The 21,187-nt window shown below is 43.2% G+C and overlaps 1 protein-coding gene across 2 annotated transcripts in view; it reads right to left on the bottom strand.

The window, feature by feature from the left end:
- The window catches only part of LOC139409577 (anthrax toxin receptor 1-like), a 60,105-nt gene that overhangs the window by 37,048 nt on the left and 1,870 nt on the right, over positions 1-21,187 (bottom strand). For both annotated transcript variants that reach the window (XM_071154943.1, XM_071154951.1), the window contains exons 2-11: positions 19,343-19,414; positions 19,136-19,207; positions 18,869-18,950; positions 18,735-18,765; positions 18,520-18,593; positions 16,265-16,333; positions 16,058-16,138; positions 15,784-15,844; positions 4,412-4,510; positions 2,948-3,017 (exon numbers count right to left, since the gene is read on the bottom strand). In XM_071154943.1, the coding sequence (XP_071011044.1) occupies positions 2,948-3,017; positions 4,412-4,510; positions 15,784-15,844; positions 16,058-16,138; positions 16,265-16,333; positions 18,520-18,593; positions 18,735-18,765; positions 18,869-18,950; positions 19,136-19,207; positions 19,343-19,414 (711 nt within the window). The remainder of the gene's footprint in view (positions 1-2,947; positions 3,018-4,411; positions 4,511-15,783; positions 15,845-16,057; positions 16,139-16,264; positions 16,334-18,519; positions 18,594-18,734; positions 18,766-18,868; positions 18,951-19,135; positions 19,208-19,342; positions 19,415-21,187) is intronic.

Below are 21,187 nucleotides of genomic sequence, written 5' to 3' on the forward strand. Positions count from 1 at the left end.
TCTGTACTTTGCGCCGTTCATCTTTCCATCGATCCTAACTAGTCTCCCTGCCACTGAAATATATCCCCACAGCATGATGCTGCCACCACCATGCTTCACCTTAGGGATGGTATTGGCCAGGTGATGAGCGGTGCCAGGTTTACTCCAGATGTGACGCTTGGCATACAGGCCAAAGAGTTCAATCTTGGTTTCATCAGATCAGAGAATCTTGTTTCTCATGGTCTGAGAGTCCTTTATGTGCCTTTTAGCTAACTCCAAGTGGGCTGTCATGTGCCTTTTACTGAGGAGTGGCATCTGTCTGGCCACTCTACCATAAAGGCCTGATTGGTGGAGTGCTGTAGAGATGGTTGTCTTTCTGGAAGGTTCTCCCATCTCCACATAGGAACTTTGGAGCTCTGTCATAGAGACCATTGGGTTCTTAGTCACCTCCCTGAACAAGGCCCTTCTCCCCCAATTGCTCAGTTTGGCTGGGCGGCCAGCTCTAGGAAAAGTCTTGGTGGTTCCAAACTTCTTCCATTTAAGAATTATGGAGGCCACTGTGTTCTTTGGCACTTTCAATGCTGCAGACATTTTTGGGTACTTTTCCCCAGATCTGTGCCTCCACACAATTGTTTATTTTTTTTTATTTAACCTTTATTTAACCAGGTAGGCTAGTTGAGAACAAGTTCTCATTTACAACTGCGACCTGGCCAAGATAAAGCATAGCAGTGTGAACAGACAACAGAGTTACACATGGAGTAAACAATAAACAAGTCAATAACACAGTAGAAAAAAGAAAAAAAAGAGTCTATATACATTGTGTGCAAAAGTCATGAGGAGGTAGGCAAATAATTACAATTTAGCAGATTAACACTGGAGTGATAAATGATCAGATGGTCATGTGCAGATACTGGTGTGCAAAAGAGCAGAAAAGTAAATAAATAAAAACAGTATGGGGATGAGGTAGGTCAATTGGGTGGGCTATTTACCGATGGACTATGTACAGCTGCAGCGATCGGTTAGCTGCTCAGATAGCAGATGTTTAAAGTTGGTGAGGGAGATAAAAGTCTCCAACAATCATGTATTGGAGCTCTACGGACAATTCATTTGACCTCATGGCTTGGTTTATGCTCTGGCAGGCACTCTCAACTGTGGGGACTTATAAGGTTGGTAATCTTTTCCAAATCATGTACAATCAATTGCATTTACAACAGGTGGACTCAAGGATGATCAATGGAAACAGGATGCACCGGAGCTCAATTTCAAGTAGCAAAGGGTCTGAATACTTATGTAAATAAGGTATTTCTGTTTTTTGTTTTTTTAATAAATGTGTAAACATATATGGGTTATTGTGTCTGTTGAATCTGCTACTGCTTCATGTTTCAGCACCACATTCTAAATGACTTGAATCTGGCTTATAGAGAGTTTAATAACTCTGATAAATACATAATGGGCAAGAAACCTATTGTTTTTAATCAAATCAAATATAGTAATAGCAAGCTATCAAAGTTGACCTCTGGTCCTCCTCCTAATCTTCACGCTCTCATTCTCAAACTGAACAGAATTTAGGCTATAGGCTAGTCCACGTGCAAGATTTTTGGACTAGGCTTAATCAACAACAAACAATGTCAGATGAAATCTTTGACTCTCATCCTCCTACACAGCACAGCCATTGGTTAAGCAGCACACAAAAACGTTTTTTTGATCAGCAAGAGCAGAGCAGGCCGGGACTCGGGGTTGGAATATCCCCTGTAGTGTGTAATGCAGTTTAGTTTAATTTACACCATCCCAGCAGCTATCTTAAAAATATAACCTTTGTGCTTCTCCGAGCATGCACTTTGTAGCCTATCGCCTATAGGTTATGGATAATGATTGAGACTACATTAAATAGCCTATAAGCGCACTTGATATTGCGCGCCAAGTGGAGAATCAGAAATGGGGGACAGCATCAGCCACACATCAATATCTAGCCTAATAAGGTATTAATTCTTAAGCACTGAGAAATATGGAAATATTGACCCTCCACTGGATTATATTTAACAAATACTAAACCCTCCCTTTGACTGAAATTTAAAAAGCATGACCCTCCCTCTTCCAGGTAACCATTCTGTAAATTTCAATCCATCCCTAAGCAGACTGACTAATAACAGATGGAGAAATTGAGAAATAAAATTCACTCACCAAACCAACTTCTAAATCCAATGTCACAGCAAACAAAGACACATAATAAACTCTCTCTCCTTGCTACAGCTTGCAAACAAATTGTGTCTTTAAGAGTGGTGTTGCAGTGGTGAATCGATCTAACCGCGAGTCAAGAAAATCTCAAGCCCTCCTCAGACTTCTGAGTGACAGCAACAAGACAGTTGATCACCTGGAGGTGTCTGTGGGTCGGGGACAGCGGTATAATTATGTGCTGGGCTGGAGGGCAGTTTGTCCCAGCTTCCAGCCCAGAGTAGATCTTTCTCTGCCCCCTGAGGTGCTCTCAAATTTGGGGTGGCTACGGAGGATGCTGGGGTGAAGGGTTTAGACAGGGCATACTTCTCTCTTCCGTAGTGACTGTGTTCATACACACACTCACGTGCACGCAAGCAAACTCGACGCACACACACCCTGTCTTTCTCCTGCGTTTTTTCCCCCAAGTCTCATTAAACCATGTTCTTAGGCTCTACATCTCTCCTCCTCTATTCTTTCCTTTCCTCTCTCTAACTCTTCGCTCTTTTCTCTCTGATTACTGTCTAAGGTTGTTAGCGGTGACTGATTGATCACAGCAACAAACGACTTTGGCCCTAATTCGTTCAAGGACACTGATCTGCTAAACCAATCTACCAATCCAGCAGCATTGGCAGAGCGCTACAGAGTGTGCAGGTTAGTAGGCTGGAACTAATGCCCTAACTTCCTGTAGCACTCCAGGACCACGCAGGATTGAAGAATACACTGGAATACTGCAGTAGGTAAAGGAGTAACTTACCTTCCTACTTCCTTTATAACAGGAGCAGGACAGAGCAGGAACGTTTCCTCTACACCAGCAGGCCTCTCATCTAAAGAAACATTATATTCTGTTAATTGAAGAGGTTTAACATCATATTAAAGCTAGAATCCGTAGTTGCTACATTCATTTTTGGACTTGTAATTATTATTTTTTTTTAATTTTACCCCTTTTTCTCCCCAATTTTGTGGTATCCAATTGTTGTAGTAGCTACTATCTTGTCTCATCGCTACAACTCCCGTACGGGCTCGGGAGAGACGACGGTTGAAAGTCATGCGTCCTCCGATACACAACCCAACCAAGCCGCACTGCTTCTTAACACAGCACGCATTCAACCCGGAAGCAAGCCGCACTAATGCGCCGGAGGAAACACCGTGCACCTGGCCACCTTGGTTAGCGCACACTGCGCCCAGCCCGCCACAGGAGTCGCCCTCCCTAACCCAGGCGACGCTAGGCCAATTGTGCGTCGCCCCACGGACCTCCCGGTCGCGGCCGGTTACGACAGAGCCTGGGCGCGAACCCAGGGACTCTGATGGCACAGCTGGCGCTGCAGTACAGCGCCCTTAACCATTGATTCACTATTTTTGTTTTTACCCCAATTTCGTGATATCCAATTGGTAGTTACAGTCTTGTCCCATCGCTGCAGCTCCCGTACGGACTCAAGAGAGTTAACAGTCAAGAGCCATGCGTCCTCCGAAACACAACCCTGCCAAGCCGCACTGCTTCTTGACACACTGCTCGCTTAACCCCAGAAGCCAGCTGCACCAATGTGTCGGAGGAAACACCGTACAACTGGCGACCAAAGTCAGCGTGTACGCGGCCAGCCCACCACAAGGAGTAGCTAGAGCACAATGGGACAAGAACATCCCAGCTGGCCAAACCCTCCCCTAACCCGGACGACGCTGGGCCAATTGTGTGCCATCTCATGGGTCTCCCGGTCAAGGCCGGCTGCGACACAGCCCGGGATCAGACCCGGGTCTGTAGTGACACCTTAGACTGCTGCGCCAGTCGGTAGGCCCATACCCATTGATTCTTAAATAATATAAATTATAAATGCCTCATGAGCTTAGTTCAACTTTCGGAACCCATCAGAACCCAAACTATAAGCTTGTTTTACTCCAATGTTTGCATTAACAAACACTGTATAGCCTGAAAACATGGTTTAAACTATAATTGGATGGTCAGTCCATGGCTTTGTCTATGAATTTGAGAGTGGTTACATTTCTCCAGGGCCATCCCTCAGCTTTTTACCAAAACAGAGGAGCAGTGACCACTTGTTTCAACTGTGTACTGTAGCTTTCATGTTGCAAATAAACACAGAAAACATCTGTGTGTGAGCATTTGTGTGTGTGAGAGAGAGATTCATCAGACATGTTCTTAGTATATAATTATAGACAAAATGATGTCCCCATTTCTTACATAAACATCGGTGTTTGTGTGTCTCACCCAGAGTGTGTGTGTCGTTGAGTTTGAAGCTACAGAGGACCTGGTCGGTGTTTCTGGCGTGGAGAAAACCGTTCCCTCGAACTACCACCTGAAACGACTCTGAGAGAAAGAAACAAAAACGGTAAGAACCATTTATCTCCAACCATTCAACGTTATTTGAATGCATTATACTTTTCTAGCAAAGTAGTCTCGTGAAAATTTGTTTTTAAAAATATGACCGTGAGGATGGCAGCAGCACTTCTCTGCCACTTCTCTGCCTTTGTCTCATGTGGCCCTGTTTTACATTAGAAAGTGTTCACAGCCTGAGGCCTTGTGTGTGTGTGTGTGTGTGTGTGTGTGTGTGTGTGTGTGTGTGTGTGTGTGTGTGTGTGTGTGTGTGTGTGTGTGTGCGTGTGGGGCTCTTTGCCTGCTCTCTTATGTGCTCCATGCTTAACCTTTCAGGAAGACTCAACTCAAGCTGGAGAAAAACAACCAGCATATGCTTCACTGGTGCTAACGTTGTGTGTGTGCTGATGTGCGTGGTGCGTGTGTGTACAGGCATATGCTCCACTGGTGCTAATGCTAAAAGTGCTGCTGTTCACAAATCTCTGCCTGCACAGCCGGGAGGGTTTTGAGTGACTGTATGTGTGTGTGGACAGGAATATGTGTGTGTGTGACTCTGACCTTTCGGTACCCCCAGGCACCACTAAAGCGCATTGATGGAAGCTAACCAGCATATGCTGGAATGTGAGTGTGTGTGTCAGTGTGTGTATGTGTGTACAGCGTTTGTTGTAGAGGGGGGGGGGGGGGGGGGGGGGGGGACGCTCGCTTAGAAAGCGGTCTGCAGGGTTACCAGTGGAAACAGAGTAGATCTGACCTTACCTATGACATCAACGGTGTGTCTGTGTGTGTATTCCTCCATGCACGTTTGTGTGTGATCTTTGCTGTGCACTGAGGCATATTCTAGCCTCATCCCTTCTTAATAGAAATTAACCTTCGCCACACCTTTAACATTTAAAGCTACAGAAAGTGTACAATTCACTGGATAAAAACATCACGGTGTGTGTGTTCCCCACAAGGGAAAAAACAGTGTTTCAAAAAGGTCAAGGCAACTAAGGTAAAACATTGTCACTTTCACTGAAATGCCACCAATACACCATAATTAGTTATGTTGCTGTATTGAAGTGAATGTCATGTTCAGCACTAATGTAAAAACGAAGTCCTTCATGTTCTTCATGTTGTGATATTTAGTGCCACATTTGAAGATGTTCTGCTCTTTTTTCACTGTTGGTCACATTTGCGTTTGCCTGTGACGCTGAGAGCTGTATTCATTGGCTGTATCTAGTGCATGTGTGTGTGTGTGTGTGTGTGTGTGTGTGTGTGCGTGCGTGCGTGCTGTTTAAGTTTCAGGTTTTAATGTCACATGGACAAGTAAAGTGAAATGCCTTTCTTGCAAGCTCAAAACCCAACAATGCAGTTATAAATATCAATGTAGTACTAAAAATAATCGCTAACTCAATATATCCCCAAGCAAACGTGAGAGCGTGAGTGGTCAGTTATATACGACAGCGGACCAATCTGTGGGTAAAGCGACGCTGCGACTTGAACCCAACAAGCCATAGCTTCCCTTAGAGGAAAAGACGAAGAACAACTTGGAGATACAAATTAGAGCAATGAACAGATAAAGTATATCCAGGAAATGGATGAACAGGACAACAAAATTGGCCTTCTGGAAGCAAATGTGCAAACTTTAGAAGATGAACTGCACCAGCAAGTAAACAGAATGAGACCAAACAACATGAGAATATTGTCCCTACCGGAAGACAAGGAAAAAGGAGATCTTTCCAGCTACGTGATCAAGCCGATTTCAGAGGAGGTTGGCGTAGATGTATCACCAGAGGATCTGCAGGGGTAAATACCCTTGCATGTCAATCTTTAAGCTGTGGAACTATTAAACCAAACTCAACATTCTGAAGGCACAAGGGAAAAGGGGACCTGTCTGCTAAGCTGAGGAAAAAACGCACACAATTTATTCCAATCAGGCAGTCATTGGAGGAAAAAGTCTCAACTCTGATTCCTGGCAGTGCAGTGGGTATGGAAGGGAACACAGAGGATGGAGGGCACAAGTGCCAATGGAGCCCTGAACAGGCTACAGGAAACCTTTCCAGGTGAAAGAGAGCCCAATGCCCCAAAAAGAAGTGGAAAAAGGTGATAAGCACACTACGCTACATATAGTGATGCACAAGACCAGCTTATCTTATGTTGAGACTATATTATTTCCCCCTTCCCCCAACACAACCTTGAATCTATTGTCCCCGAGTACCTGTTCTTCTCTAGGAGGTAACAATAGAATTAGCCAATGGCAATGAGATACATAGACACAGAAAAGACAATAGAAAATAGGAAATATAGCATGTATGTCAACAATTGTCAATAACTGTTCAATGAATGTGTGTGTAATGTGTGGGCGAGAGGGTGTGAGTAGATGTGTGTATGTAGCTGTGCTTTTGAATGGTAGAGTGAAGGAGGGGGAATATGAACAAGTTCAAGGGTGTTGGAGAGAATGGGTGTGGGGAAGCATAGGGTAAATGTTGTATGTGAATGAAGGAGAATGGATAAGTAAGTAGTTGTATGGAGGGGTATAAATGGGTCTGAGAAGACGGGAGGGGGAAAAGATGGGAGGTTGGGATAAACTTGGCCTGGATGGGTAAGGGTGGTAAAGAATGGGATGGTGGGACAAGGTTGGCTTGGGTGGGCAAGGATGAGTAAAGATTGGAGGTTGGGATAAGCTGGACGTGGGTGGTGTACTGGGAGGGGTGGTGGAGAGGGATGGATTTGGTTTGGGAGGGAGAAAAGGAAGGACTTCATTACATTACAATGTCATTTTATTTAAAAAATGTGTGACGTGCAAACCCGCTGTAAAATGTCTGGCTCTCACAGACCTGTAACTTCTTCTTTAAGAGGCTCCTCTGTCCTCCACTCGTTACCTGTATTAATGGCACCTGTTTGAACTTGTTATCAGTATAAAAGACATCTGTCCACAACCTCAAACAGTCACACTCCAAACTCCACTATGGCCAAGACCAAAGAGCTGTCAAAGGACACCAGAAACAAAATTGTAGACCTGCACCAGGCTGGGAAGACTGAATCTGCAATAGGTAAGCAGCTTGGTTTGAAGAAATCAACTGTGGGAGCAATTATTAGGAAATGGAAGACATACAAGACCACTGATAATCTCCCTCGATCTGGGGCTCCATGCAAGATCTCACCCCGTGGGGTCAAAATTATCACAAGAACGGTGAGCAAAAATCCCAGAACCACACGGGGGTACCTAGTGAATGACCTGCAGAGAGCTGGGACCAAAGTAACAAAGCCTACCATCAGTAACACACTACGCCGCCAGGGACTCAAATCCTGCAGTGCCAGACATGTCCCCCTGCTTAAGCCAGTACATGTCCAGGCCCGTCTGAAGTTTGCTAGAGAGCATTTGGATGATCCAGAAGAAGATTGGGAGAATGTCATATGGTCAGATGAAACCAAAATAGAACTTTTGATAAAAACTCAACTCGTCATGTTTGGAGGACAAAGAATGCCGAGTTGCATCCAAAGAACATCATACCTACTGTGAAGCATGGGGGTGGAAACATCATGCTTTGGGGCTGTTTGTCTGCAAAGGGACCAGGACGACTGATCCGTGTAAAGGAAAGAATGAATGGGGCCATGTATCGTGAGATTTTGAGTGAAAACCTCCTTCCATCAGCAAGGGTATTGAAGATGAAACGTGGCTGGGTCTTTCAGCATGACAATGATCCCAAACACACCCGGGCAACGAAGGAGTAGCTTCGTAAGAAGCATTTCAAGGTCCTGGAGTGGCCTAGCCAGTCTCCAGATCTCAACCCCATAGAAAATCTTTGGAGGGAGATGAAAGTCCGTGTTGCCCAGTAACAGCCCCAAAACATCACTGCTCTAGAGGAGATCTGCATGGAGGAATGGGCCAAAATACCAGCAACAGTGTGTGAAAACCTTGTGAAGACTTACAGAAAACATTTGACCTCTGTCATTGCCAACAAAGGGTATATAACAAAGTACTGAGATAAACTTTTGTTATTGACCAAATACTTATTTTCCACCATAATTTGCAAATAAATTCATTAAAAATCCTACAATGTGATTTTCAAGATTTTTTTTCCTCAATTTGCCTGTCATAGTTGAAGTGTACCTATGATGAAAATTATAGGCCTCTCTCATCCTTTTAAGTGGGAGAACTTGCACAATTGGTGGCTGACTAAATACTTTTTTGCCCCACTGTATAGTTAAATGCTTTAAAGAGGAACAATGGGTAAATATTGAAGATTCGCCTGCTCATTCCCAGAATCGTTTTGTGTCTATTTTTGGAGGATAAACCTAAGAATATTAACAAGAAAAAGAGAAATTGTAAAGTATTCTACAAGAACCAATGAAACTTCCTAGAAACACAACACTATGGAATATTCCTTGGATTGTTTTTCTGAATGGTGTTGAACACTGAGCTGTAGTCAATGAACAGCATTCTCACGTACAGTTGAAGTCAGAAGTTTACATACACTTGTTGGAGTCATTAAAACTTGTTTTTCAACTACTCCACAAATTTCTTGTTAACAAACTATAGTTTTGGCAAGTCGTTTAGGACATCTACTTTGTACATGACACAAGTCATTTTTCCAACAATTGTTTACAGACAGATTATTTCACTTATAATTCACTGTATCACAATTTCAGTGGGTCAGAAGTTTACGTACACTAAATTTACTGTGCCTTTAAACAGCAAAATTATGTCATGGCCTTAGAAGCTTCTGATAGGCTAATTGACATCATTTGAGTCAATTGGAGGTGTACCTGTGCATGTATTTCAAGGCCTACCTTCAAACTCAGTGCCTCTTTGCTTGACATTATGGGAAATTCAAAAGAAATCAGCCAAGACCTCATAAAAAAATGGTAGACCTCCACAAGTCTGGTTCATCCTTGGGAGCAATTTCCAAACGCCTGAAGGTACCACGTTCATCTCTACAAACAATAGTACGCAAGTATAAACACCATGGGAGAACGCAGCTGTCATACCGCGCAGGAAGTAGACGCATTCTGTCTCCTAGAGATGAACGTACTTTGGGGCGAAAAGTGCAAATCAATCCCAGAACAACAGAAAAGGACCTTGTGAAGATGCTGGAGGAAACAGGTACAAAAGTATCTATATCCACAGTAAAACAAGTCCTATATCGACATAACCTGAAAGGCCACTCAGCAAAGAAGAAGCCACTGCTCAAAAACCGCAACAAAAAAGCCAGACTACAGTTTGCAACTGCACATGGGGACAAAGATCACACTTTTTGGAGAAATGTCCTCTGGTCTGTTTGGCCATAATGACCATCGTTATGTTTGGAGGAAAAAGGGGGAGGCTTGCAAGCCAAAGAACACCATCCCAACCATGAGGCACGGGGATGGCAGCATCATGTTGTGGGGGTGCTTTGCTGCAGGAAGGACTGGTGTACTTCACAAAATAGATGATGAAATAGGAAAATTAGGAAAATTATACGGATATATTGAAGCAACATCTCAAGACATCAGTCAGGAAGTTAAAGCTTGGTCGCAAATGGGTCTTCCAAATGGACAATGACCACAAGCATACTTCCAAAGTTGTGGCAAAATGGCTTAAGGACAACAAAGTCAAAGTATTGGAGGGGCCATCACAAAGTCCTGAACTCAATCCTATAGAAAATGTGTGGGCAGAACTGAAAAAAGTGTGTGCGAGCAAGGAGGCCTGTCAGGAGGAATGGGACAAAATTCACCCAACTTATTGTGGGAAGCTTGTGGAAGGCTACCTGAAACGTTTGACCCAAGTTAAACAATTTAAAGGCAATGCTACCAAATACTAATTGAGTGTATGTAAACTTCTGACCCACTGTGAATGTGATGAAAGAAAAAAAATCTGAAATAAATACTATTATTCTGACATTTCACATTCTTAAAATAAAGTGGTGATCCTAACTTTCACTAGGATTAAATGTCAGGCATTGTGAAAAACTGAGTTAAAATGTATTTGGCTAAGGTGTATGTCAACTTCCGACTTCAGCTGTAGGTCTTCCTCTTATCTAGGTGGGTGAGGGCAGTGTGGAGTGCAATTGAGATGGCGTCGTCTGTGGATCTGTTTGGGCGGTATGCAAACTGGAATGGGTCTAGGGGGTCTGGGATGATGGAGTTGATGTGTGCCATAACCAGCTTTTCATAGCTTTTCAAAGAGGTTAAAAATTACTGTGAATATGCCTGGTAGCTTTAAAAAAGATATATGTTATGACTCTGCGGAGGTCATAGCGGGACTTCTTGTACTTGTTGTCCTCAGCTGTAGCCTTAGGGTTGTCTGTGACAGCCCTGTGTGCGGTAGCGCTGTCCTTTGGTTTAGCGCCAACCTCTGTTAACCAGGGCTTTTGATTGGTGAAGCAGCTGTGGGGACAACGTCTCCGATTCATTTCTAATGAAGCCGGTGGCAGAGGTGGCTAGCTCGTCGACGTTATCGGTGGAGTCTCTGAACTTATTCCAATCAGCGCTAGCAAAGCAGTCCAGCAGCATAATCTCTGATTCTCAACGGAGCGAGTCACATGTACTTCCCGTTTGACATTCTGCGAGTAAACAGGAAGCAGGAGTACGGAGTCATGATCTGATTTGCTGACTGGGGGACGAGGGAGAGCCTTGTATTCTTGCTTGTGTGTAGAGTTATAGAGGTCTATGACTTTTTCGGCCCTAGTGGCAAAGGAGACGTATTGATGGAAGTTGGGCATGACGTGACTTAATGATGCGGAATTAAAATAGCCAGCAACAAGGAAAGCAGCCTCCAGGTGCAAGTTTTCCTGATTGTTTATAGCCTCATAGTTTGTTAAGTGCTATCTTGTTATTTTTCTTTTCCTGAGGTGGAATGTCGCAGTAACAGCTGAAAAGACATTTGACAATCAGGTATCTTGTCCGAAAGCCATGTTTCAGAAAAGCAGAGACTATTGCAGTTACAAGAGTCCCATTGGTAGCAAATCGGCGATCGGAAGTCATCCATGTTATTATCAGGTGACTGTACATTGGCCAATAGAATGGAGGGAAGCAGAGGCTAGTTTTCCCTTCGTCTACATCTAGCAAGTACTCCCCCTCTCTTGCCTCTATAACGCCAGTGTTTCCTCTTGGATAACCCAAAAATTGGGTCGGAATTACAAAAAAGCCAAGTACAGATGAGTCGAAGCCGGAATTTAGGTAAATAACTGCCGATCTGATGTTCAAAAGTTCTTGTCAGTTATAAGAAACGATAGCGGATACATTTCATGAAAATAATGTAACAATAAACGCCAAAAGAATCACAAAATAGCAAAGTTGGGTCAGAGCTCGCAAAACGGTGGCCATTCAGTATGACGCCATCTTATAAGAGTGTCAGGGGCTTGTGACTTGTCACTAGTGCTCTTGTCGCCTTGCGTGGCCAAAACTGTGTGTGTTGATAGGCCAGGGCTGTGTGTGTGTTTGCATGTGCGTGTCTGTGTTTGTAGGGGGATTTGGCATGTCCGATTGTGGCCACTTCAATCACGTTAGTGCGACGGGACAGTAATGGGGACGAGGGGTTGGGGGTACAGGGAAATGCGGACAGAGGGGGGAGGGAAGGGGGAGGCGGGGTGAGAGGTCAGATGTTAATGAAAGCAGCAATCTCTGCTGTCAGGTTGGATAGCAGGACCACCTCTCACTGGCCTGTGTGTGTGTGTGTGTGTGTGTGTGTGTGTGTGTGTGTGTGTGTGTGTGTGTGTGTGTGTGTGTGTGTGTGTGTGTGCCTGATCAGTGCTGTCAGGTTAGATAGCGTGGCTGGCGTTCACTGTCCAATCTGATGGCCTGTTTGCAGGCAGTGCGGTCTGGTCACTTTATATCAGTGTGAGGGACGTGTGTGTGTATGCTGGTTAAAAGAGCGTCTGGTTGTGCTTGTGTGTGGACTGGAAGAACGTCTATGTGTGTTTGTGTGTTAGTATGTATGTGTGTTTGCTGCCATCATTGTGCGCTGGGCTCATGGCAGGAGGAGAGATCCATATAGACAGTTAAACCTTATCTAAATCCTGAAGCGACTGTAGCACTAACTTACATTTCCTGTGCAATTTTGTTATCTCATCTCATAACCTTTTTTGGTTAGGCTTCATGGTGAAAAACAGCCCCAGTCCTTCTCTACCCTCATCTTATCATTCATAACAACATCCGGACTAGGGCATTTTCTGTCCTGGAAAAATACTTTCATATTGCCTCAGTATGTTCCCATGTTTATCACCACCTTCGTTAAGAATGACTCTGTCACACCGTAATATGAAAACGTATTTTCAATTAATACCAGAGTATATCTTAATTGAAAATGCATTAAAACTTTTACACATTTATATTGTATTTTTTTAAATTAATGTTTTATTTATTTAACTAGGCAAGTCAGTTAAGAACAAAGTCTTATTTTCAATGACGGCTTACCCTGGCCAAACCCTAACCTGGACGACGCTGGGCCAATTGTGCGCCGCCCTATGGGACTCCCAATCACGGCCGGTTGTGATACAGCCTGGAATCGAACCAGGGTCTGCAGTGACGCCTCTATCATTGAGTTGCAGTGCCTTAGACAGCTGTGTCATCTCAGATTAATGGACAGTGCTTGAAACAGTCCTGGATTATTGCAAAGTTTTAAAAAGATTTAGTCCAGAGTTTCATCTAACGTCATCTTTGTATTAAAGACATCACATTTACATTTGCTGCTCTTGATTGACAACTTAACCTCTAAATCTACTTATTCTGTCTCTTAGTTCACTGACCATTACTGTTCTCATTATTCAAATAGTAAATTAGGCTGTTTGGGACATTTGGGGACAGGCTGACCAGGCAAGGACGTGCTGTTCCTGATCCTGATTAGCATATTATTATACAGACAAGTCTTTATGAAGGGTCTGTCTCTCTCTCACTCTCTCCCACTCCCAGTCTCTGTATCTTCCATCTCTCTCTTCCTCTCACTCTCTCTCTCTCTCCCCCTCTCTCCCTCCCTGCCTCGCTCTTTCCCTCTTTTCCTCTCTTCCTCTTGCACTTGGCCGTCTCTGTCTTCTCTTTTTGTATCTCTAACCCCCCCCCCCCCCCCCCATTCTCTCATATTCCATAATGAACATTGATCATGTCTGGTGAACACTAATCCCTTCCGCTGGTTGCTGTAGAGACAGAACAGTAGGAGCACTCTGGTAAGTGAGTCCTAATAAGGTCATGTCAGCCCTCATCCATCCTGCTGGCTACACACACCAGACCACTCTCTCACTCACTCACTCACTCACACACACACACACACACACACACACACACGAACACGCACACGCACATTTTCTTTCAGAGTGGCTACTTAAGGTATCAGATGTGGAAAACTAGGCCAGAGAGGCAGCCAGGCTTAAAGAAGCACAGCTAATTTCCTGACGCACACACACACACACACACTAATTTCTCAGGACAATACGCTCTCTGTCACTTCCTTGGTCATCATGGTTGGCCGGCCATGCGCTCACCTCACACACCGCATTATGATAATGTATTCTGATGACCACCACTCAGCTGGACCAGTGGGCCAGAACACATTCACTGTCAGGTGTCAGTCTTTGACAAATACCATAATCGGAAATGGCGAAATTCCATATGTTTGATCCAAATAACTACAGCTCCATCAGAGAGTATTCCCACCCCTTGACTTTTTCCACATGTTGTTGTGTTACAGCTTGAATTTCAAATGGATTCAATTGAGATTTTGTGTCACAATACCCCATACAGTCAAGGTGGAATAATGATTTTTAGAACTTTGTACAAATGAATAGGAAATTAAAAGCTGAAATGTCTTGTGTCAAAAAGTATTCAACCCCTTTTTTATATGTGCTTATCAAGCCACATAATAAGTTGCATGGACTCACTCTGTGTGCAATAATAGTGTTTAACCTGGTTTTTGAATGACTACCACATCTCTGTACCCCGACACATACAATTATCTGCAAGGTCCCTCAGTTGAGCAGTGAATTTAAAAACACAGATTCAACCACAAAAGGTAGGTTTTCCAATGCCTCGCAAAGAAGGCCACCTATTGGTAGATGGGTTTCAAAAAAGAAGACAATGAATATCCCTTTGAGCATGGTGAAGTTATTCATTACACTTTGGGTGGTGTGTCACCCGGTCACTACAAAAATACAGGCGTCCTTCCTAACTCAGTTCCCGGAGAGGAAGTTAACCGCTCAGGGATTTCACCACGAGGCCAATGGTGGTGACTTTAAAACAGTTACAGAGTTTAATGGCTGTTTTGGAGAAAACTGAGGATGGATCAACAACATTGTAGTTACTCCACCATACTAACCTAAATGACAGAGTGAAATGGAGGTAGCCTGTACAGAATCTTGTTTGCAATAAGGCACTCAATTAAAACTGCAAAAAATGTGCCAAAGAAATAAACTTTATGTCCTGAATACAAAGCGTTATGTTTGGGGCAAATCCAACACAACACATCACTGAGTACCACTCTTCATATTTTCAAGCATGGTGGTGGCTGCATCAAGTTATGGGTATGCTTGTCATCGGCAAGGCCTGGGAGTTTTTTTTAGGATAAAAAGAAACATAATAGAGCTCAGCACAGGCAAAATCCTAGAGGAAAACCTGGTTCAGTCTGCTTCACAACAGACACTGGGAGACAAATTCACCTTTCAGCAGGACAATAACTTAAAACACAAGGCCAAATATATCCTGGAGTTCCTTACCAAGCTGACAGTGAATGTTCCTTAGTGGCCTAGTTTTGAATTAAATTGGCTTGAAAATCAATGGCAAGACTTGAAAATGGCTGTCTAGCGATGATCAACAACCAACCTGACAGAGCTTGAAGAAATTTAAAAAGAATAATGTGCAAATATTGTACAATGTGGTTATGAAAAGCTCTTAGAAACTTACCCACGAAGACTCACAGCTGTAATTGCTGCCAAAGATGATTCTAACATCTATTGACTCACAGGTGTGAAATCTAAATTAGATATTTCTGAATACATTTTTTAAGAAATGTGTTTTTTTTTTATTATAAATTGAATCAATTCTGAATTAAGGCTGCAACACGACAAAATATGGAATAAGTCAAGGGGTATGAATACTTTCTGAAGACACTGTATTTATTTGAATCCACGAGTTGGCTTAATCTGGTCTTTAAAGTTTTTCCTAAGAGACTCGGTAGCAGAACTAATATTTTCAGCCCAGTTTGACAGCAAAAGATCCATTGTGCATAGCTCATGGGGCATTTCAAACGCATCTATAATGCATTATGAAGAGGGTATTCATAAGAAGTGTAACCCAACTTTGGTACGACCAGCTCTTACCTCCTGCACACACACTGGACGGTTCAGCAGCTAGAATCTCAATGCAGGACTTCTTAATGATCTGAGAGATGAAAACACAGAAGACATTTTGTTGTTGTGGGCAAGTATATCTGGGACTCTATCTACTGAGAAAATACATGGTAAAATAGTTATTCGACAACTATAACCTGATAGATACACTTATTTCTATGGACCACTGAACCATTAATATGGTGTTGAATTCCTTGAAGTACCAAAAACTATCCTTTGATTCTGGCATAAATACCATACGTACCGAGTTGATGATGCCCCTGAGGGCTTGGAAACCCCCCCAGACAGGGAACACATGCTCCAGGGTGTCTGCTATGGTAGCCAGCTATAGGACACACACACACACACACACACACACACACACACACACACACACAGAGGAGATCAACTTGTTGCATTGCAGATGATCACAGAATGGACTATTGAGTATGTATTTATGAGTGTCAGTTACCTGCGTCTCATTAAACTCTTTGACGCCCACACAGTAAACTATGGCTCCAAGCGACCGTGCCCTCTGCGCCTGCATGGAGAAAACACACACCGTTTTGACAATCTGTTAACGGCAACTTTGATTTTATAGTAGGACGCTACTGACCTATCGTTATGAAGTGTCAAACTGTGTGTGCATGTTGCTCCAAACGTCAAAATATTTTGACGTGTTTGGAATGAAATATCACATTTGTAAGTAAAAAAAAAACACAACCCTCAGAGCTGGAGCTCATGGATTATGCACAGCCAGCACCCCCGTCCACAACGCCTTAGCAAAACCCAAGCCTGATTGATGGTAATTGTACTTACCGTTTCCCTTGTATTTACTGGATATAGGTCCTGCATGAGCTCCAGAAGTTTTAGGCATATTAGGCACAAAGAAACAAGTTAAGACATTAATTCTGACTAGGTTAAGTTAGGGGTTACGGTTTGGGATACTGAAACAACTCCAAGGTGAACCTCAGTCATTCATTTTGATTGGTTAACAATTCAGGCATTCATTCTGATTGATTAAGTTAAGGATTAAGGCTTGGGATCGGGTTAATTAACTTCAGGCATTAATTCAGATTGGTTAAGGATTAAGGTTTAAGGTTTGAGATCGGGTTAATTAACTTCAGGCATTAATTCAGATTGGTTAAGGATTAAGGTTTGGGATCGGGTTAATTAACTTCAGGCATTAATTCAGATTGGTTAAGGATTAAGGTTTAAGGTTTGAGATCGGGTTAATTAACTTCAGGCATTAATTCAGATTGGTTAAGGATTAAGGTTTGGGATCGGGATAATTAACTTCAGGCATTAACTCAGATTGGTTAAGGATTAAGGTTTGAGATCGGGTTAATTAACTTCAGGCATTAATTCAGATTGGTTAAGGATTAAGGTTTAAGGTTTGAGATCGGGTTAATTAACTTCAGGCATTAATTCAGATTGGTTAAGGATTAAGGTTTGGGATCGGGTTAATTAACTTCAGGCATTAATTCAGATTGGTTAAGGATTAAGGTTTGGGATCGGGTTAAATAACTTCAGGCATTAATTCAGATTGGTTAAGGATTAAGGTTTGGGATCGGGTTAATTAACTTCAGGCATTAATTCAGATTGGTTAAGGATTAAGGTTTAAGGTTTGAGATCGGGTTAATTAACTTCAAGCATTAATTCAGATTGGTTAAGGATTAAGGTTTGGGATCGGGTTAATTAACTTCAGGCATTAATTCAGATTGGTTAAGGATTAAGGTTTGGGATCGGGTTAATTAACTTCAGGCATTAATACAGATTGGTTAAGGATTAAGGTTTAAGGTTTGAGATCGGGTTAATTAACTTCAGGCATTAATTCAGATTGGTTAAGGATTGAGGTTTAAGGTTTGAGATCGGGTTAATTAACTTCAGGCATTAATTCAGATTGGTTAAGGATTAAGGTTTGGGATCGGGTTAATTAACTTCAGGCATTAATTCAGATTGATTAAGGATTAAGGTTTGGGATCGGGATAATTAACTTCAGGCATTAACTCAGATTGGTTAAGGATTAAGGTTTGAGATCGGGTTAATTAACTTCAGGCATTAATTCAGATTGGTTAAGGATTAAGGTTTAAGGTTTGAGATCGGGTTAATTAACTTCAGGCATTAATTCAGATTGGTTAAGGATTAAGGTTTGGGATCGGGATAATTAACTTCAGGCATTAACTCAGATTGGTTAAGGATTAAGGTTTGAGATCGGGTTAATTAACTTCAGGCATTAATTCAGATTGGTTAAGGATTAAGGTTTAAGGTTTGAGATCGGGTTAATTAACTTCAGGCATTAATTCAGATTGGTTAAGGATTAAGGTTTGGGATCGGGTTAATTAACTTCAGGCATTAATTCAGATTGGTTAAGGATTAAGGTTTGAGATCGGGTTAATTAACTTCAGGTATTAATTCAGATTGGTTAAGTATTAAGGTTTGAGATTAGGTTAAAACAGAAGAACAACCATACGGTTAATTTGAGCTATTAAGTAAGACTCGCCTTGCTAACTCATTGTGGACGGATGGTGCAGTGGTCTAAGCAGTGAGCCCCCACTCCATATACTGTGTGTTCAAACCCAATTCTGGGTACTTATTTAGATTATAATTTTTTTTGCTCCTAGTGGACAATTTTTAAGATCTCTCCCGACATCCTGGGTACCTGCAAAAAAAAAGCATACAATTTTGACTTGAATTGCAAGTGCTGTCTCTGGTGTGTGTACTCACCTCTCGTTGTGCAGTAGCAAACTGCCACTCATTCAGTTCTCCATCAGTCAGTGCAATGATCACACTGGCTGTCCCTTTAAAAGCAGATAACATCATATTTCCTCAATACCAGCCTGTGCATACAAATACATACTAACAGAGCCATGTCTGCAGAAATCTGTATAACACATACCCATACAAAACACACGTGCTCAGCACAGCACACAGACACTTACCATGGTTCTCATAGTGTATCTGTTCGTTGGCCTACAAAAATGGAACGATAGAGTATCGATGTCAAGCATTAAAACAGTATGGATACTATGAGCTAGTTAGTGAGAGGTGATATATCAAAGGGCGATAGTATTACCTTCTCCAGGCCAAGGTTCATGAAGGTGTCTCCTCCTGGCGCCTCCCTCCTCAGCGTGGTTAGACCTCTGTTAATGGACTCCCTGTGAAGGGGAGGAGAGGAGAGGAATGACAGCTGATCAAATACAGTGGGGGAAGACTAAGAACACTAAGGGACACACAGCGGTAAGATACACTGAGAGAGAGAGAGAGATCCCCCTGGAGGGATTTGACAGGTAAAGTATTGACAGACGAAAATGTGACTGTACGACGGTGTGTAACTCAATACCTGCTCTCTGTCAGTTTCATGATGGTGGTTCCTCTAGTGGAGAAGACGATGAAGGACATCCGTAACATGGGGCTGTAGACAGACGGGGTTAAACAGTCAGAGGCTTCTTTACGCAAGTGCAGGAGAGGACACAAGGAAAGGGAGCCATTTGAGACCACAGAGACGCAGCTAAAGAGGCAAGCTGTACTACAGCATGAAAGATCCTACCTGAGGAACTTCTCAGCCAGCTGCTCCACGAAGGAGTAGATCTCTATCCAGTGGTGTTTGACACTGCCAGATCTGAAGGAACAAAACAAAACTAACACTATAGCAATGTACATTTGCCACATTTCTCTGTGCGCAACGCTTAAACAACTGCACCACCACGTACGGGTGTAAAGCCTTACGGTATAAGTGAAGAAAGAAAGTTTGCTTGTAAGTGTAGCGTACGTAAGCTACACAACTTTGGAATTGCAGAGCGCTAACAACCAGGATTCAACAGCAGCCAGTTGGATGAGCTCATTTCCCAGGGGGCTAACGCTAATAATGCTAATGAGGGCTAATTGCTGGTAATAATGCTGATGCTAAATGCTAATAATGCCAGGAGGCTGGGGGCTAGATGTTCCAGCAGGGAAAGTGGGGTGTCCTCCCTCTCTCCTCCCCTTGTCTCCTCCCCCACAATGGCTGTCTGTGTGAGGGGGAACAGATGGTCCTGGTGAGCAGGGCAAACCTAATAACAGGTTGGGGGTCCGGGGAGTGAAAAGGCTGCTGTATGAACAACGGAGGGACACAGGGCTCACCTCTGCAGTGTGTGTGGGGGGGGGGGAAAGGATAAATGGGGGGGGGAAGTTATAAATAGAGAGACTTTGAGTGTGTGTGTGTGTGTGTGTGTGTGTGTGTGTGTGTGTGTGTGTGTGTGTGTGTGTGTGCGTGCGTGTGCGTTAACACATTGCTGCCTCTTGGCATATTGGCATAAACTTCATGTTGAAACTCCATCTCGTTATGTCTCTAGCTGTGTTCAGTGTGCCTGTATGTATTTCACCAACCACACTAATTATAACCTCTAAGAGCAGTACAAGCGCTTTCATAAGTATGTCTACATCAGACATTACATAAAGATATATAATCTCAGTCAATGATGGGAGTCATTTCATGTAAACGATTCGTGTGTGTGTGCGTGCGTGCGTGCGTGCGTGTGTGTGTGTAAACTCAAATATGCCGACTGTCTGGGACTCCTTTTAAGTCTGTTCCTCTGCTATGCTGTGTATATAACTGGAAAGTGACATTGTAATACACACATCACAGTATACTTAGGTGCTGGGCCCAGAAACATAAAGGATCCTAAACAGGACCAAATCAAGGCCTTTCTACACATCACAGCCAGTTAAAACACTTTAATACTTGAGGATTATTCGGAGGTCACTGCTTGGCATTTAAAAACCCCAGACAGCCAGACAACAACGTGGAGACACTGTACCAGAGGCTTGGTGATGTGTGTGTGTGTGTGTGTGTGTGTGTGTGTGTGTGTGTGTGTGTGTGTGTGTGTGTGTGTGTGTGTGTGTGTGTGTGTGTGTGTGTGTGTGTGTGTGTGTGTGTGTGTGTGTGTGTGTGTGAGTGAGGCATGGCCATGCGTGGCAGCTCAGCCACCTCAGGCGTGTTTTAAACTTTCAGGATTAAAGGGTAACGTGTGAAGGCTGACTAACAGATGTTCGGGGTGGCACAACAATAGAAAAGGTTAAAAGAAAAGGCACAACAGGGGAAAGATATAAAAATGTTGATCAACACTGAAACCAGTGTGAGGAACTGCAGCTAGCCTGATGTGATGCTGAGGACGTGACTAACTGGGGTTTGAACTTGGGTCAATTGTATGTCACAAGACTGTCGGGGAGCTAACACAAGTTTTACACAGACAAATGTCTGTTCTCACACTTATTCTTTGTGATGAATATCAGTGTTGTACACCCTGTGGGGTGGTAGGTAACCTAGCAGTTGAGAGCGTTGGGCCAGTAAACGAAAGGTTACTGGTTTGAATCCCCGAGCCGACAAAGGTGAAAAATCTGCCGATGTGCCATT

This window comes from Oncorhynchus clarkii, chromosome 1 (genome assembly GCF_045791955.1).
Source record: "Oncorhynchus clarkii lewisi isolate Uvic-CL-2024 chromosome 1, UVic_Ocla_1.0, whole genome shotgun sequence".
Classification (NCBI taxonomy): domain Eukaryota; kingdom Metazoa; phylum Chordata; class Actinopteri; order Salmoniformes; family Salmonidae; genus Oncorhynchus; species Oncorhynchus clarkii.